General features: G+C 36.9%; 2 protein-coding genes across 2 annotated transcripts; one reads left to right on the forward strand and one right to left on the reverse strand.

Annotated features, from left to right (window-relative positions):
- The first annotated feature begins 11,280 nt into the window (after positions 1–11,280).
- On the forward strand, positions 11,281–12,753 carry LOC132904150 (uncharacterized). Its single transcript, XM_060954068.1, has one exon. The coding sequence runs from the start codon at positions 11,317–11,319 to the stop codon at positions 12,751–12,753; it is 1,437 nt and encodes a 478-aa protein (XP_060810051.1). The 5' UTR covers positions 11,281–11,316.
- A 2,602-nt stretch (positions 12,754–15,355) lies between these two features.
- Positions 15,356–16,357, reverse strand: LOC132904233 (uncharacterized). The gene is made up of 2 exons (XM_060954154.1): positions 16,053–16,357; positions 15,356–15,778 (listed from the first exon to the last, which is right to left on the reverse strand). Exons 1-2 carry the CDS (start codon positions 16,283–16,285, stop codon positions 15,679–15,681), a joined length of 333 nt encoding a protein of 110 aa, XP_060810137.1. The 5' UTR covers positions 16,286–16,357; the 3' UTR covers positions 15,356–15,678.
- Between the last annotated feature and the right edge of the window lie 622 nt (positions 16,358–16,979).

A 16,979-nucleotide genomic window follows, 5' to 3' on the forward strand; every position in this document is an offset into this window, starting at 1 on the left:
TTAGATGTATTTTTTAATGAAATTCATGATAAGTTAAAATCGCTTTTAGATAAATACCTGGGATAACACACGTGTGTGAAAGTGAATTTTGAATTATTTGGTACATTCGTACAATTCAAAGATAACTCGCAATCAGTTAAGTCATTTATTACCAAAAACAAAATATTATATTTTGATTATGATTTCAACAAATTGTATTTAGAGACAGTTTTGAAATTTTAAAAAAGTATTGAGGAATTCGAACATTGCGACAGTGGGTGGTCATTTTTAAACATTTTATGTATGGAGGTCAATCTTAATAAATACCAACCTCTAGCCGGTTCCAGTTTTATAAGTTTACCTAAATCAATTCAATCTAAAAAAGCATGTTTAAATATTATAAATAAGGATCAGTATTGCTTTTTATGGTGCGTGACAGCAGCTTTATATCCAACCAAGAAACGGCCTAACCGAACATCGTCATATCCACATTGTTACGATCTTTTTGATACAAGCGGTATGTCATTTCCTGTTACTTTTCATGACATAAAAATTTTTGAAAAAAATAACTCTAAAAAATAACAAATCTATTGTAGACCCTTTATACAAATCAGAAATGGATAGAAACAGAAATTTCAAAATTATTCATTTACTCTTTTTAGAAAATAAAAATTCCTTTCATTATTGTTTAATAAAAGACTGTTCTAGACTTTTTAGAAGTCAAATCACATCACATCACATCACGGTAAGGTTTATTTTTGTGATTTTTGTTTACTAAATTTTGGGACTTTAGAAGAAGTTGAAGTTCTAACACTACTACTACTGTACTAATGCACATCGACGTAATTATGAGTCATCTAAACCAATAAACAGTAACAAAGGTTTTATATACATTAATGTCATTAAGCCTTTATTTAAATTCTCAAAAAATATAACTTCAAGTGTAGAAAGTCTCCCTCAAGGAAAAGGTATTCCACTTCTGAAAAAAGTAAAAAAATATACTGATTATGTTTATTGGGATGATCCCAACGAACTGGTAGAACGATTAAAATTGTTGTTAGGCTCACGAGCGGCTGGGAATAGTGGTGTAGATAATTAAATTATTGCAGTCATAGAAGAATTACGAGAAGCTGGAATTATAAATATAGAACATAAACAGCTATCGCCACAGAAAATGAGCAGTATAATTCGAGATCTCTAATCATCTAGACAGCAATGAATGTAGATAAGTTCGGTCATCACGTCCATAAACGTTTGCGATTATTGGAATTTATCGACACTTTAAACGATACATTGGTGAAAACTGATGCTGGACACTATGATTTGAAAATATGATGATGATGTTATCAGCGGATCATTTGTAAACGAAAAAGCAAGCCATATTATTTATGAATTTGTGCCTAACGTACCCCCTGGTTACAGAATTATTGAAATACTTAAGAATTTAATTTACTTTCCTGTCAATCAGAGCTCAATAAAGTCACTCAATATAAGGTTGTTAGACGCAGAAAACAAGCAAATTAACTTACGCGGTGAAGAAGTACAGTTGTATTTGCACTTTAAACCAAAATGTTAAATTTTCATAAAAACAACTTCACTCCTATTAAAAGACTCAGTCCTAAAGGATCACCTCACAAAGAAACGTCGCTGCGATTTAAAAAAAAACTAACAAAAAAAAATAAAGACTTTTTAAGGCTACTAGGTTTGTTAATATGAACATTTTAAATATATGCCAACCAGCGTCTTACGACAATAGCATAGAAAGTTTTGAATATCATTCGTATAAGCCTTATGTATCAAGTTTTAAAAAAAATGATGAAATACGGATACCGATTAATCAACAAGACTTGTATGTGTTGCCTGCACTCAGCTGTTTGTATATTGAGGGCAGAGTCGATGTGTATAATAATTAGTGACGTAGTTAAGCTGACCAAAGATATTAATATTAACTATAATAAGGACAACAACGACTCTGTGACTAATTTTTTTCGTGAACAATAACATATTTTATAATAAACAAGATTTTACTATATTACACCAAAATATCTGTGGCCTTCTTAATAAAATTGATGAATTTGAAATTCATTTGAATGATGTATCTATTAAATATGGTAATATTGACGTCATTTGCGTCACTGAACATTTGATAAAAAAGGGACATGAAGTTAATTTACAATTTAATAATTATAATCTATTGTCATGTTTTTCACGTACCGAAAAAAGCCGTGGAGGATCATGTATTTTAGTACGAAAGGGTATTGAATGTAAAGAATTGACTAATATTAATAAATTGGCATTAAATTATGCTTTTGAATGTTGTGCGGTAGAAATTTTAGCACATAATTTAATAATTGTGTGTATTTATCACATTCCGAAATATAGCAATCTTACAATATTCTTTCACCAGCTACAAATATTATTGCAAAGGTTAAGTAATTTACATAAAAAAAATATAATATGTGGTGATTTTAACATTAATGTTTTAATAAATAGTGCTAATAGTCAAAAATTTTTAAATTTACTGAAATCACACAATTTAAAACTACAATTTAAAGATATTACTAGACCAATTAGTGGAACATGCCCGGATAATCTAGCACATAATTTTTTTTTTTTTTTTTTTAAATTACACAGATTGAGTTAGCCTCGAAGTAAGTTAGAAACTTGTGTTACGAGATACTAACTCAACGATACTATATTTTATAATAAATACTTATACAGATAAACATCCAAGACCCAGGCCAATCAGAAAAAGTTCTTTTCTCATCATGCCCTGGCCGGGATTCGAACCCGGGACCCCCGGTGTCACAGACAAGCGTACTACCGCTGCGCCACAGAGGCCGTCATCGGCAAATAATTGTCGTGGATGTGAGGGTAAAATTATTGATTTAGGTATTTCGGATCATTCGGCCATTTTGTTTAAATATCCTGTCAAAAAAGTATTTGAATACAAGTATTGGTATACCTTAACTCGTGATTATTGTCTGAGAAATAAGGAAAAATTTAAAGAATGTCTGAAAAATCTAACTTTACAGGAAAAATTGTTCTCTTGATGATCCTAATAAGGCATATGAAACATTTCATGAGACATTCAAGTTGTTTTATGATCTATGTTTTCCGGTGATACGTAAGCGAGTAAATTATAAGCAAAGAAAAAAATGGCTAACTCGTGGTATTAAAACATCATGTGCTGCAAAAAGAAAACTGTATTTGCAAAGTAATTAAATAAACAAACAATACTATAACACATATAAAAAAAAACATTTAAAAGCGTTATAAATACAGCACAAAAATTCATAATTATAAATATATAAGTAATTCAAGAAATTTTGCAAAGGCTATGTGGAAAACAATAAATAAAACAAGATACCAAACACCAAAGGGAAACACAGAGAAAATTAATCACAAAAATAAACTATTAACAGATCCTCACGACATAGCAAATGCTTTTAATGACACTTTCATAGATTTAGCCGAAAATATGACAAATGATAATAACAAATCTAATTCTGACATAAAAAATAATTATAAATCTAAAAATAATATAATATTCAATAATAATTCTATATTTTTAAGACCTAACAACCCCGAAAGACATAAATTTTTTTATTAACGATTTAAAAAATACAAATAGCGTGGGGTTTGATGAAATACGTACTGTCATTGTTAAATTTTGTAGTACCGAATTAGCCGCTCCTATAAGTTTCATTATAAATCTGTGCCTTCCGACAGGAGTGTTTCCTGAGAAATTAAAAACAACCGTGATAAAACCTCTACATATAAAAGGTAGCAAAGAAAATTGTGACAATTACCGCCCGATTGCATTGATACCAATATTTGCAAAAATATTTGAGCGTGTTGTTTTTAATAACTTATATAGTTTTCTTGAAAAGTTCAATATTATTTGTAAAGAACAACATGGGTTTCAAAAAAACAAATCTACACTTAACGCTATAGATGATTTACTGTCCACGATTACAAGTTGCATCAATAACAGACAACCTGTAACCACATTGTTTATGGACATGACAAAAGCTTTTGACCATGTTTGTCATAATGTTTTGTTGAGTAAGTTATATACAAATGGAATAAGAGGACAAGCGCTAGATCTTATAAAGTCATATTTAAAAGATCGCAAACAACTTACTCACATAACGTACATAGACAGTAATAGTATAGAATGCTAATAAGCAAAATCTGAATTAAGAACAGTAAAGAAGGGTGTCCCTCAGGGTAGCATTTTGGGACCATTACTTTTTCTGTTACATATTAATCTGCCCAAGAATGTTCCCTATAAAACAGTTTTATTTGCAGATGATTCTTCTATAATTGTTACGAATAGAAATGAATTTAATTATCAAATAGACTGTAATAATGCTTTGAATGAAACAATCAATTGGTTACAATCAAATAATTTGGTAGTTAACATAGAAAAAACAAAATGTATGCATTTCCACGTACAGCATACAAGGCCGCAAGACATTATAATCAAATTTAATGAAAATAAAATAAATTATGTAAATGAGACTAAATTTTTGGGAGTCACTCTTGACTGTCACCTACGGTGGAAACTACATATTGATTATTTAATAACGAAATTAAGTAAATATATTTATCTGCTTAAAAGAATAACAAAAACAGTCTCGCAAAAAACAGCTGTTTGTGCGTATCATGCGTATGTTGCCTCAAATCTTAGATATGGTATATTATACTGGGGTAATGCTGCAGGTACGCATATACAGCCACTGTTTAGAACACAGAAAAAAATGCATTCGTGCCATATTCGGTGGATTTCAAACTGAAAGTTGTGTTCCTTATTTTAAGAAATTACGTATATTGACACTTTTTTCATTATACATTTTAGAAGCTTGCTTATATGTCAAATGTAATATGAAACATTTTAGACAAATTATAAATACAAGACCACGAGCTACCCGCAACAAAGTAAAAATACTTCCATAGAGTGATTAAAACCTTATATGGGGCCAAAACTATATAATAATCTACCCGACAGTATTAAAGAACAAAATATAAAACAATTCAAGGCTAGATTACAAAAAATTTTAATTGAAAAATGTTATTATTCATTAGTAGAATTTTTAAATGATAAAATTATGTATTAAATATAGCAATGATATTTTATTTTTATGACATTTGGATGTATTTTATTATTTATTTATTTATTTATTCTTTATTGTAACAATTACAATTTGTAAAGTACAATAGGCGGACTTAATGCTAATAGCATTATCTAACAGTCTACCATTGGGTTAAGCAGAGAACTTTTGTGTGGGTGATAATAAAAATTTATAATAAACATACTTACTATACCATTTATACTATAAACCTTTACTTAATATATACATATATATACCCATAAACTACACTACACATACATACATATATAAATATATATATACATATATATATTTGCAGCAGATTACATACAGAGATTATTTACTCTCTCATGACTGAGTCAGAAACAACTGGACCACGTGCGACTTAAAACTGGCGCGGCTCGGAGAAGCTTGAACGGAATCGGGAAGTGCATTCCAAAGTCTGACAGCTGTAGCAGCGAAAGAATTTGAATAGAAACCGGTAAGGTGAAAAGGTGTTGCAAGGGTCAACCTGTTAGAGGAACGTAGGATTCTTTCATGGGTAGAACTTAAAAATTGAAATTCGGATCTAAGATAATCTGGAGCTAGGGGATTATTAACCTTTAAGTACTGACGTGGGTGTCTCATAGACGGCGAGTTGACAAAAATTAGCCTTATTTCAAAGGTGTTAAAGATACCCCCGCGCCCTTCCCTGTAGCTTCGGGGTTGAACACGCTGATTAATCAGTCGAGCGCTCGCGAGCGGCGCGACAACACGTTCGGCTGTGGAGCTGTGCAGTGTCTCTCAGACGTAAGGTCAGTATTAATGTTGCAGATCTATTAGACGTCAGATCATGATTAGTGTGTGTCTTTCTAAGTGTCTATAAGACGTTACCTCATCATTTGTCGTATTGTTTTAGATGGATCAACCAAGTACATCGAAAAGTAGCCGCAAAAGAAAGAGAGTGGTTTGTGCAGCTAGTGAAGACTTCGAAAATACTTTACAATCTTGGTTAGAAACGGAAATTGAGGGCGATTTTAGCGATGTTGACGATGATCAGGCCGACCCAGATTTTTTCTTACAGTCTGATCACGAAACAGAATCGGAGCAGTCAGAAGATGAACAAAATAAGGAAAATGAGAACCAGTTGGAAAACAGACCGACCACCGTGTCTCCTCTTGAAGCCAACCAAGTTTCACGACCATCAACTGTAAGTCCTCTTCCAGTTTCATCTAGTAATCGATATTACTACGGGAAAAATGGTTTCAAGTGGTCGTTTGAAGAACCTGTTACCAGATCGAGTCGCACAGCAATGCATAACATTGTTGATATTCCGCGACAGCAGCCCAAAACATTTACGGATTTTGAATCACTATGGCTTGAGCTATTTGATACTATTATGATTGATACAATTGTTACCTGCACTAATCAAAAACTGTCAGACGTCCGCACGAAGTATAAAAACCCAAATAAAATTGAACTAAGGCCGACCGATCGTGAAGAAATGAAAGCTTTCCTGGGTTCATTATTTTATACCTCTGTCTTCAAATCGAATCACGAGAATACTAAAAGTATTTTTGCTACTGATGGTTCTGGACGTGAAATTTTTCGTTGCGTGATGTCTCAATTCCGATTTCTTACCCTCTTGAATTACATTCGTTTCGATGACGGTACGACTAGACCACAGCGCCTTGAAACGGACCCATTGGCTGCAATTTCAGAAATTTTTCAACTATTTATTGCCAATTGCAAGAAGGCATATACTCCCGGAGCTTATTTATGTGTAGATGAGATGTTAGTTCCATTTAGAGGCAGATGCAAATTTATTATTTATATGCCCAAGAAGCCAGCCAAGTATGGTCTGAAGATTTTAGTTGTGTGTGATGCAGAAACTTTTTATGCATATAATGCATATATTTACCACGGAAAAGACTCCGATGGACTGGGACTAACAGAAACCGAGAGAAAGCTCGCCATACCAACGCAGTCTGTATTACGGTTGTGTAAGGATTTTGAAAAAACCAATCGAAACATTACAGCCGATAATTGGTTTAGCTCTATTGAATTGATGGAGCAGTTGAAAGATAGGGGTCTGACGTATCTTGGCACGTTGAAAAAAAATAAAAGGCACATCCCACCGGAATTTCAAGCATCTAAGACACGGCAGCCTGAATCATCGTTACATGGTTTCACGAAAGACTTCACTATTGTTTCCTATGTCCCAAAAAAGTCAAAAGCAGTATTATTGATATCTTCAATGCACCACACAAAGCAATTGGATTCACTGTCAAAAAAACCGGAAATAATAATAGATTACAATAAAACAAAAGGGGGTGTTGATGAAATTGATAAAAAATGTTCCAATTATTCATCAAATCGTAGAACCAGGCGTTGGCCGCTCGCAATTTTTTTCAGAATCTTGGATTTGAGTGGAGTCAACGCGTATGCTCTGTACAAGACCTGCACTGCTGTTCGTGATATTCCTAGAGCAGAATTTCTTCAGAACCTTGCTTATAGTTTAGTTTTGCCGCACATGAAACGTCGAGTTTACAATGATCGATTGCCGAGAGAGTTGCGATTGACAATCGCACGCGTACTTGGTCCAAATAAGCCCCCGGAGCCTGAAACAATACCCCCTGAAAATACAGAAGTAGCGAGAAAAACTTGTAAAATCTGTCCATCAAGACTTAAAAGGCGTACTAAGTACAATTGCATTGAATGCCGCAAGCCCATTTGTCTTGGTTGTTCAAAAACAATATGCGTGGACTGTGTAGACAACAAGTAATTTGTTCCTAAATATTTGCGTGATTTAGAAAAGCGATTGTAACCTAAACAATATCAATACTAAGACTGATTATAAAATGTAATAATATTGCCAAAAAAATCCAAATAATTCGATTGTAGCTAAGATTATAAGATACATGTTTATTAAGTAAGCGAAATGAAGGTTATTTAATTTGTACCAAATAAATACTGATTTTATATGAAAATGTTGTTGTTTTTACACTTCCTAAATAGAATAATAATAAACAGATCAGAATACAAGTAAATAATGTGCAAATAGTAAACAGAAATAATCCTTTTCGATTTTTTCTTAAGCCGTCTGAGATACGTCACGTCACCATTCATGATGTGACTAAGTCACGTCAGTACTTAAAGGTTAAGAATATATATTATAAAGTTGACAAAGAATATGAAGATTCCTACGTTGTCGGATGGGCAGCCACTTAAGCTGAGAACGGAATTCAGAGACATGGTCATACTTACGAAGACAGAAAATAAATCTGATGCAGTTATTGAGAAGACGTTCAAGCTTATTAAGTTGTTCTTCAGTTAGATCCAAACAACACACATCAGCATAATCAATAATGGGTATAACAAGTGCTTGCGCCAGCATTACCTTAGTTTTGATGCGAAGAAAATGTTTAAGACGTTGCAGGTAATGTAGAGACCCGTAGACCTTTCGACTGAGCTCAACGACATATGGGTTCCAGCAAAGGTTTGAATCAATAAGAAGACCGAGGTCTTTGACAGTCGGACTAAAAGGTATCGGAGTGCTGTCGAACATCAGAGGCGGCGTACTATTGAGGTCTAAATTATTTATTTGATAGGCACTTCCCACTACAACCGCCTGACACTTTTTTACATTAACGTGAATCCCAAAGTTTTTAGACCACCCTAGTATAGTGTTTAAATTGTGATTTAATATGGAAATTGAACTATCTATGTCGTCTATATTAGTATGTGTATAAAGCTGCAAGTCATCTGCATAAAAATGATAAAAGCATGTTATATGAGACGAGAGAAGATTAATAAAAATAGAAAAAAGGATAGGAGATAAAATGCCGCCTTGCCGCCGTACGCCGGCTTTCAGATCACACCAGTCGGATGTCTCCGCACCGTTGTGAACTCGCTGCCAACGACCGCGAAGATAACTCGAGAACCAATCAATCATCGAAGGGGATACGTTGCAACGGGTTAGAATAGTTAATAAAATATCAATATCGACAGTATTAAACGCGTTACTAAAATCAATTAACACCAATATGGTAACTTTTTGGTTTTCCATCCCCTTTCTTATGTCATCAGTAATACGAAGCAGTGCAGTAGTTGTACTGTGTCCGGGCCTAAAACCAGACTGATATCGATTGTGAAGATTGTTGTCAATCAAGTGTTTTAAAAACTGATTAAAGACAGATGCTTCGAGGATTTTAGACAGAAAGGGAAGGATGGAAATGGGACGCACATCATTTAAACGGATAGGATCAGGAATCTTGGGGAGAGGACGAACAAAAGCATTCAGCCATGAGGTAGGAAAACGATGTTCTATGAAGCTCGTATTTATAATGTGCGTGATGACAGGGAGAATAAAGCTGAGAATTGGGATCAACATCACGCGACTAATTTCATCTGGCCCAACAGCATTAGAAGTTATGGATCGGATGGTTTTTAAGACATCGTCCTCGGTGACTGTGGAAAATTCGAATAAACTACCATCAGGAACAGGCAAATCAAAAATATGTGTAGTACAGTTTTTAACTGTGCGATCCAAGAGTGGGACAGTTGTAAAATGATTGTTGAGAGCATTCAAGGAAAAAGGTATTTTTGAAGATTCATTTTTATTTTGCCTATGCCCTGAGAATTGAGAAATTTCCAGAGATTAGCAGAAGAAACATTTTCGATGTGTTCAGTGAAATAGCGGCGTTTAGCGTTTCTACAAAATTGGTTGCATCGATTCCTTGCAGCTTTATACAATAACAGTCTCGCAAAAAACAGCTGTTTGTGCGTATCTTTTTCCTTTGTGGGTAGGCAGAGCATAAAGTTGTTTTAATTTGAGCTGCATTTGTTTTTGTTTTTAAAAATAGTAAACACACAAAATAGCTTTAAATAATTAATTATTCTTTCTGCCAAACTCACCTGCTCTCACTTCATAATCATTCCTTAGCATTTCGCTTAGGTATTTTTTTTTATTATTCACATCTGGAAGTTCACACATATTTTTACATAATGGATGCACAACTCTCAAGTAATTTGGAAGACCTTGAGAAATTCTTCACTTCCCGCATGGCAGAGTATGACAGGAAGTTAGAAGGGATGAAAACTGGACCGGCTGCCAATCCTGATATTGCCACATTATTCCGTGAGTACACTGAATTTAAGTCTGTCATCTGGGGTGCCATTTCAAGAATAAAAACTCAGTTGGAACTATTGACACTGGCACAGGACAGGCATGAGATGGTAATGCGTAGAAAAGTGCTTCTGTTTCATGGGCTTCCCGAGGAGAAGAATGAGAATCTTAATGACTCAATTCTTCGAGTCATCTCTGTCAAACTGAAGCTACCAGACTTCCCACGGGACAAGCTACAAGCCTGCCACCGTCTTGGCTCCCCTGGTACTAAACCCCGCCCTGTGCTTGTTAGATTTGCTACTATGGAACACCGTCACCATGTTTGGGATAACAAAACAGGTCTTAAAGGTTCTGGTATTACTATGTCAGAATTCCTGACTAGGCCAAGGCATCTGGCTTTCACCACCGCTCGTAAGCATTTTGGAATCAAAAGCTGCTGGTCTGTGGAGGGAAGAATTGTTATTCTGCTTCCTGATAAGACAAGACGCATTAGCGGAGGTTAAGAAACTTATAGAAGGTTATCCATCGGCCACCGGAACGACTGGCTCCGGCGGTACCGAGAGTTCACAGCAGGTCTATAGGAAAACCCGGCGCCATAAGTGATTTACTTCTTCTGTGCATCAGTTTTCTTTTACTGGACCCAATTGGCAACTTGTTGCATTTTTTTTCTTATATTTTATTATTTTGTTTTGTTTCTTTTTCTTCATGTGGGTGGTTCTTAAATACCTTGTGAATTTTCAATTTACGTCGTAGTAGGTAATTTTAACTTTTATTGCTAACGGTCACGGTACCTTTAAATATTTTTATTTTATAATTTATTTTTTTTGACCGATTCACTAATGAAAGTATTGTTTGTATGTACTTTGTTTACAATCCGTGACGTTTAGTTGACAGTGACATGCTTTGTCACCGACATGTCATTTTTTATGTTTCCTTCCTGGATTCTGCCAGTCATCTCGTTGGTTGACACACGTATTTTCGTCAAATCGCGATATTTATTGTTTTCCTTATTTGTTCTCTTCCCATTTCATCCTTTACTCGGTTGTGGATACAGAACACAATAAGGTAAGTAAGTTATTTAGTTGTAATTCGCACCTACTCCATCACTCCGTGATGGAGTTGGGTGACGAAGAAGGCCCCCCAGACTGGGGAGGTACGAGTTCTTCTTCCAGGAAGAAATCCTCTACGCCTCGCCCTTCTAAGCGACCTGCCGAATCTGCAATAGAATCGGAACCAAAAAAAACTTCTCCCCCATCGGACTCAATCCAATCTGTTTTTCATCGTCCGGGTTTTGAACCGGACTCTATCATTAAATATACCGACGAAGACGATGCTCCGTTTATCGTATATGTTACGAGGATGGAACCCGATCCTTCTGCGGGTCTATCTATTAAGCTGCTTAAATTTGCTCAATTTCTGCATCAAAATTCTGTCAGTGGTATCAAATCTGGGGGACTTAAACTCATGGGCAGGAACAAAATTTCAATCGAATTTACAGATAGGGACTCTGCCAATTCTTTTTTAGAAAATCCTTTAATCCCAAATAATAAATATACTGCGTCTGTCCCGAGATTCAATATCTCTCGCATGGGAGTTGTTAGAGATATCCCTACGGACTGGACTCTTGAAGAATTAATTAATAATATTTCTGTTCCGCCCAACTGTGGTCAGGTAGTAATGGCCAGACGTCTTAACTCCAAATCAAAGAAACCTGACTCCTCCGTTTCCTGGTTCCCAACCACTACTGTTGTCCTTACTTTCCGTGGACATGTCCTCCCGGAAAGAGTTTTTTGTTTCCATACCTCTCTCCCTGTATCAGTCTACCTCCTCCCCACAATCCAATGTAGGAACTGCTGTAAATTTGGTCATATCAGCAAACAGTGCCGCTCCAAACCACGCTGCTATAGGTGTGGCCAATTCCAACACTCAGGTGATTCATGCTCCTCAGATGTTCCTTTATTATGTTTATTCTGCGGGAATTCCCATCTTGCTACTGACCCATCCTGCCCCGAACATATTAGGCAGAAACAAATAAAAGTTATCATGGCAAACGATAACATTAGTTACTCTGAGGCAGCAATGAAAATTCCTCAAAAACGTTCTTTTTCACAAGTTGCTGCTGCAGATACCCCTGCTTCCTCCCAATTCTACTCCTCCCAATCTCCAGTCTCCTCTCCACAACGCCCACCAAACCCTCCCCGCTCTTCAGCCCCCAATCTGTCTTCCTCTTACAAAAAAACGATTACAATTTCCCCTAAAACCAGACCAGAGCTTGGTAAGTCTTATGACATTCAGGCTCTCAGAGAAATTACCGCAACTCCAAAATCTTCCCTTCCCAATGGTTGTGCGTGTTCTTGCCAACACCAGGACCCTTCCACTGCTTTATCTCCAAATGATAACCTATTTGAGATTTTAGCAGACGCCCTTATCCAATTTTTATCACGAGATGTTGATATGTTACCGCCCAATATCATTTCTCGTCTTCAACAAATAATCGTTCCCATCCTTTCCAAACATAATGGACCAAGTTCTTCTTCAGTGGAATACTAGGAGTGTATCCAAAAAGAAACCTGATTTAGTCTTCTTAATCAATAGATACAATCCCATTATAGTTGCCATTGCTGAAACGTGCCTTAAACGCACGTCTCACTTCCATATCCCACACTACTCTTGTTTTCGAGATGATAGAGATGATGGTTGGGCAGGCTGCGCTTTGTTAGTCTCTCAATCCATCACCTTCACTCAAGTTCCTATTCCCCCTCACAGCTCTTCCTTCCATGTTGTTGCTGTGAGAGCCTTAGAAATATCCTTTGTTTCTGTTTACCTCCCTCACCCTCACCACTCTATTGTCCTGGAACTACAGTCTATTCTATCTTCTATCCCTACTCCCCTTATCATATTAGGTGACTTTAACATACGTAGCACCCTCTGGGGCTGCCCCTTTGACGATTCAATTTTTCCTGTCTTTCTTGATCTTCTTGACAACATAAACCTTTGCACTTTAAATGATGGCTCTATCACCCGCCGGTCTCCTCCGTCCCAAAATGCCAGTATCCCAGACCTTACCCTAACATCCCCCCAACTTGCTCCTCTATTGCTTTGGCGGGTCTTACCTACTTCTTATGGTAGTGATCATTTTCCAGTCCTTACCACACTAATTAAATCCATTTCCAAGGTTTCGCCCCTTCCTCCTCTTCTTAAATACAAATCCGAAAAGGCAGACTGGGACAAGTTCTCAACTTGCCTCAAGGTTCTTACTTCCTCCCTTCCCTCTCCCTCTAGCCAAAACTTTTTACAGGTGTATGAAGAGTTCATATCTGCTGTTATTTCTGCTGCAGATGAATCAATCCCAATTAAAAATGCTTCACACAACAAAATTCCCTCCCCTCCATGGTGGGACTCTGAATGCTCCGAATTTATCAGGAAAAGAAACAAAGCTGAGAAAGATTTTAATAGTGACCCCACCTTGACAAATTATCTACTTGTTCGTAAAACAATGGCACAGACTAAGCGTCTATTGTCCCAAAAAAAACACCTTGGCTGGAAGTCCTTTTGTGAGTCCATTTCCCCCAAATCCTCTCTTTCAAGTGTCTGGAAGAAAATTAAATCTTTTAGAAGAGCCACAGCTTATCAAGACTCCTCTTCTAATGACACTTCACCTTGGCTCAATGATTTTATAAATAGACTTTCCCCTCTAACCGCTCCTGCTTTGGACGAACTTCCATACTCCTCATATAACTGTCCTTCCCCAACCATCCTAGATGATCCCTTCTCCCTCCAAGAATTATTATCCGCTCTGGACGGTCTCAAGGATTCCTCCCCTGGTATTGACGGCATTCCCTTTTCTTTCATTACCAACGCTCCTCTTCCTTCCAAATTATACCTCCTGTCCATTTTAAATCATATCTTCCTGTCTGGGTCTGTCCCAGAATCATGGAAGAACCAAATTATTATTCCCATTCTTAAACCAGGGAGGAACCCTCTAGACCCCCTCAGCTATAGACCCATTGCCCTCTCATCGGTAATACATAAAATTATGGAACACCTCATCAAAAATCGATTTGGCTTTAGAAGAGGTATGGGAACTCTGGACAGCCTGAGCATCCTGGTCTCCCATATAAGAGTGGCATTCTCTAAAAACGAACATGTGGTAGGCGTTTTTCTTGACATAACTTCAGCATATGATAACGTTCAACTTCCTATTCTCAGGCAAAAATTGCATAAGCTGAGTATTCCAGTGAGGCTGATTAATATCATGTGTAATATGCTCATGGATCGTCACATAATTGTCCGTTTGCAGGGTTCTCTTCTTCCCCCTCGCTCTGTTTGGAAGGGTCTTCCACAGGGCTCTGTACTTAGTCCCATATTGTATAATTTATATACTTCTGACCTAGATCAGTCTGTCAATTGCTTTTGCAATATTCTTCAATATGCTGATGATATAGTTCTTTTCGCTTCTTCGGACTCCTTTGATGACATTAGCCGTCGTTTAAATTCAGCTCTTTTTTACCTCAACACTTGGTTAGAAGACCATGGATTATCTATCTCCCCGCTTAAATCAAACTGTGTCGTCTTTACTCGGAAGAGATCTTTGCCCCTATTAACTATTTCGATTAATAATGAAACTATCCCTCAAAAAGACAGTTGTAAATTTTTAGGAATTACCTTAGACTCCAAACTAACAGGTGTTACTCACTTAAACCATGTTGTCCAAAAAGCTGAAAAGGGAGTTAATGTCATGAGGTCTCTCTCTGGGGTCCGCTGGGGCTCCCACCCCTATAGTCAAAAATTAATTTATAATGCCCTTGTACGTAGCCATTTTGACTACGGTGCCTTCTTATTAGAACCATGCAACAAATTAGCTTTGGCGAAATTAGACAAAATTCAACATAAATGTCTCAGAATTATAACCGGTGCTATGAAATCTTCTCCAACAAATGCCCTTCAGGTTGAATGTTTGGATCCTCCTCTTGTATTAAGGAGACAATTTTTAGCTGATAGATTTCTTTACAAAACAATCCAATTATTTTCTCATCCCTTATTAGAAATACTTAACTCTCTATCAGACTATTGTCATACCTCTTCTTATTGGGTTAACAAAGATCACCCCCCTTTGGTTAAAAGCTTCGATAAAATAGATAACCTTCCCTACCCAGTTGCCCAATTCTCCAAAAATCCTATCTTTGATATTGACTTCCACCCTCTCATCTTCCAACCTAATGTTCTTCTAAACATAGGACTATCCAAGAATCTTCCTGGTGCTGATAGGATATTCAACCGGATCATTTGTGAGAAATGGTCTGATTGGACCCTCATTTTTACGGATGCTTCCAAATTATCTCAGGACTCTAATGTTGGTGCAGCAGTTTGGATACCTAAATTCAATCTTTTACTAAGTTTTAAATATCTTTCACAATCCTCTATATTTACTGGAGAATCCATTGCTCTCTTTGAAGCTGTTCAATTTGTTTTATCTCACAATTTGGACAAATCACTTATCCTCTCAGACTCTTTGAGCTGCCTCCAAGATATTTTGAAACGACCCTTCCATGCAAAGGATAACTTTCCAATTACCCTGAAAATAAGAGAAACCTTATATAAATGTCAGTCTTCCAGTATTAATGTAGTTATTGCTTGGATTCCAAGCCATTCAGGAATCAAGGGTAATGAAACAGTAGATATGTGGGCTAAACAAGCTTCTACTTCAGGTTCTGACTGCCACAAATTTCATTACTCTCGAGACCTTAGACTTCTGGCTAAACCACAATTAATGACTAATTGGAATAGACAATGGCAACATTCTCGTCAGCAAAAAGGTGTCTGGTATGGAAATATCCAACCAAACTTACCCAAAGTCCCTTGGTTCTTCCGGCATCGAAACTTGGAGAAGTGGGTAACGTCGGTTATTATCCGAATGCGACTTGGCCATGTATGTATCCCTGTCTTCCTCCATAAACTCCGAATTAGAGATACTTCTATCTGTGAATGTGGCCTGGATGAAGGTAGTCTTAATCACATAATTTTCAACTGCCCCAAACTTGTGGTCCATCTTCGTAACATAATTCCGTCTAACATTCCCCATCTAAATTTAGACACTAATTCATTTCTTTCTCTTGTCCACACTCGGTTCTGTTATATAATTGCAAAGTTCATAACTAAAAAGCTCTCTCCCCCGGATCTCTGAGGAGTTCAGACGTCTTCGAGAGAACCCGTATTTCGTTTAAATACATTTTTAATATAAATTCAATTTCAAAAATCTTCACAAAAATCGCTAACAAAAAATAGGATATCATAAACCACGAAGAAGCTTTGTATCTCAACGAGAGCCGTGTGTGCGAGGGTGAGTCATCGCTGTTTTGCTATCCGCCACCACACCTCCCGCTACGTCATCGTAATCGGTCCCGCCTACTGCTCCTGCGCATCGAACAAGGGGGCGGAGTCAACGGCCTGCGCATCATTGGTTCATTCGTCGTCGGCGCTGCTTGACGTCACGAGACCTCGGAAGCGGAGGGCGGTGCCACAACGCGGCGGCGACGCTGGATGAGGTATGCGCTTACTCTTTACGCGCTCTGATCGCCTGGTACTTTTGACGCTGCTCTCGCTCCTAACATATTTCATTAAACCTACTGTGTGGCTTCTACGAACCGCGGTTTCTACGATCAATGCGGCGCTTGAGATATATGCGCTCTTAGCTCTTTGTGAGGTCTGATTGCCTTATACTGCTTGTTTTGTTACTTTTCCTACCAAAAATAACGAAAATGATTTGCCACGGCTGT

This window comes from Amyelois transitella, chromosome W (assembly GCF_032362555.1).
Source record: "Amyelois transitella isolate CPQ chromosome W, ilAmyTran1.1, whole genome shotgun sequence".
NCBI lineage: Eukaryota > Metazoa > Arthropoda > Insecta > Lepidoptera > Pyralidae > Amyelois > Amyelois transitella.

What these genes read in the sequence shown, in the direction of transcription:
- LOC132904150 (XM_060954068.1), top strand. Translation starts at nt 11,317, where the DNA reads ATGGAGTTGGGTGACGAAGAAGGCCCCCCAGACTGGGGAGGTACGAGT.
- LOC132904233 (XM_060954154.1), bottom strand. Translation starts at nt 16,285, where the DNA reads ATGGGGAATGTTAGACGGAATTATGTTACGAAGATGGACCACAAGTTT. An exon ending in GAAGAACCAAGGGACTTTGG is followed by an intron (nt 15,779 to 16,052) that starts GTAAGTTTGGTT and finishes TCTTATTTTCAG; the next exon opens with GGTAATTGGAAAGTTATCCT.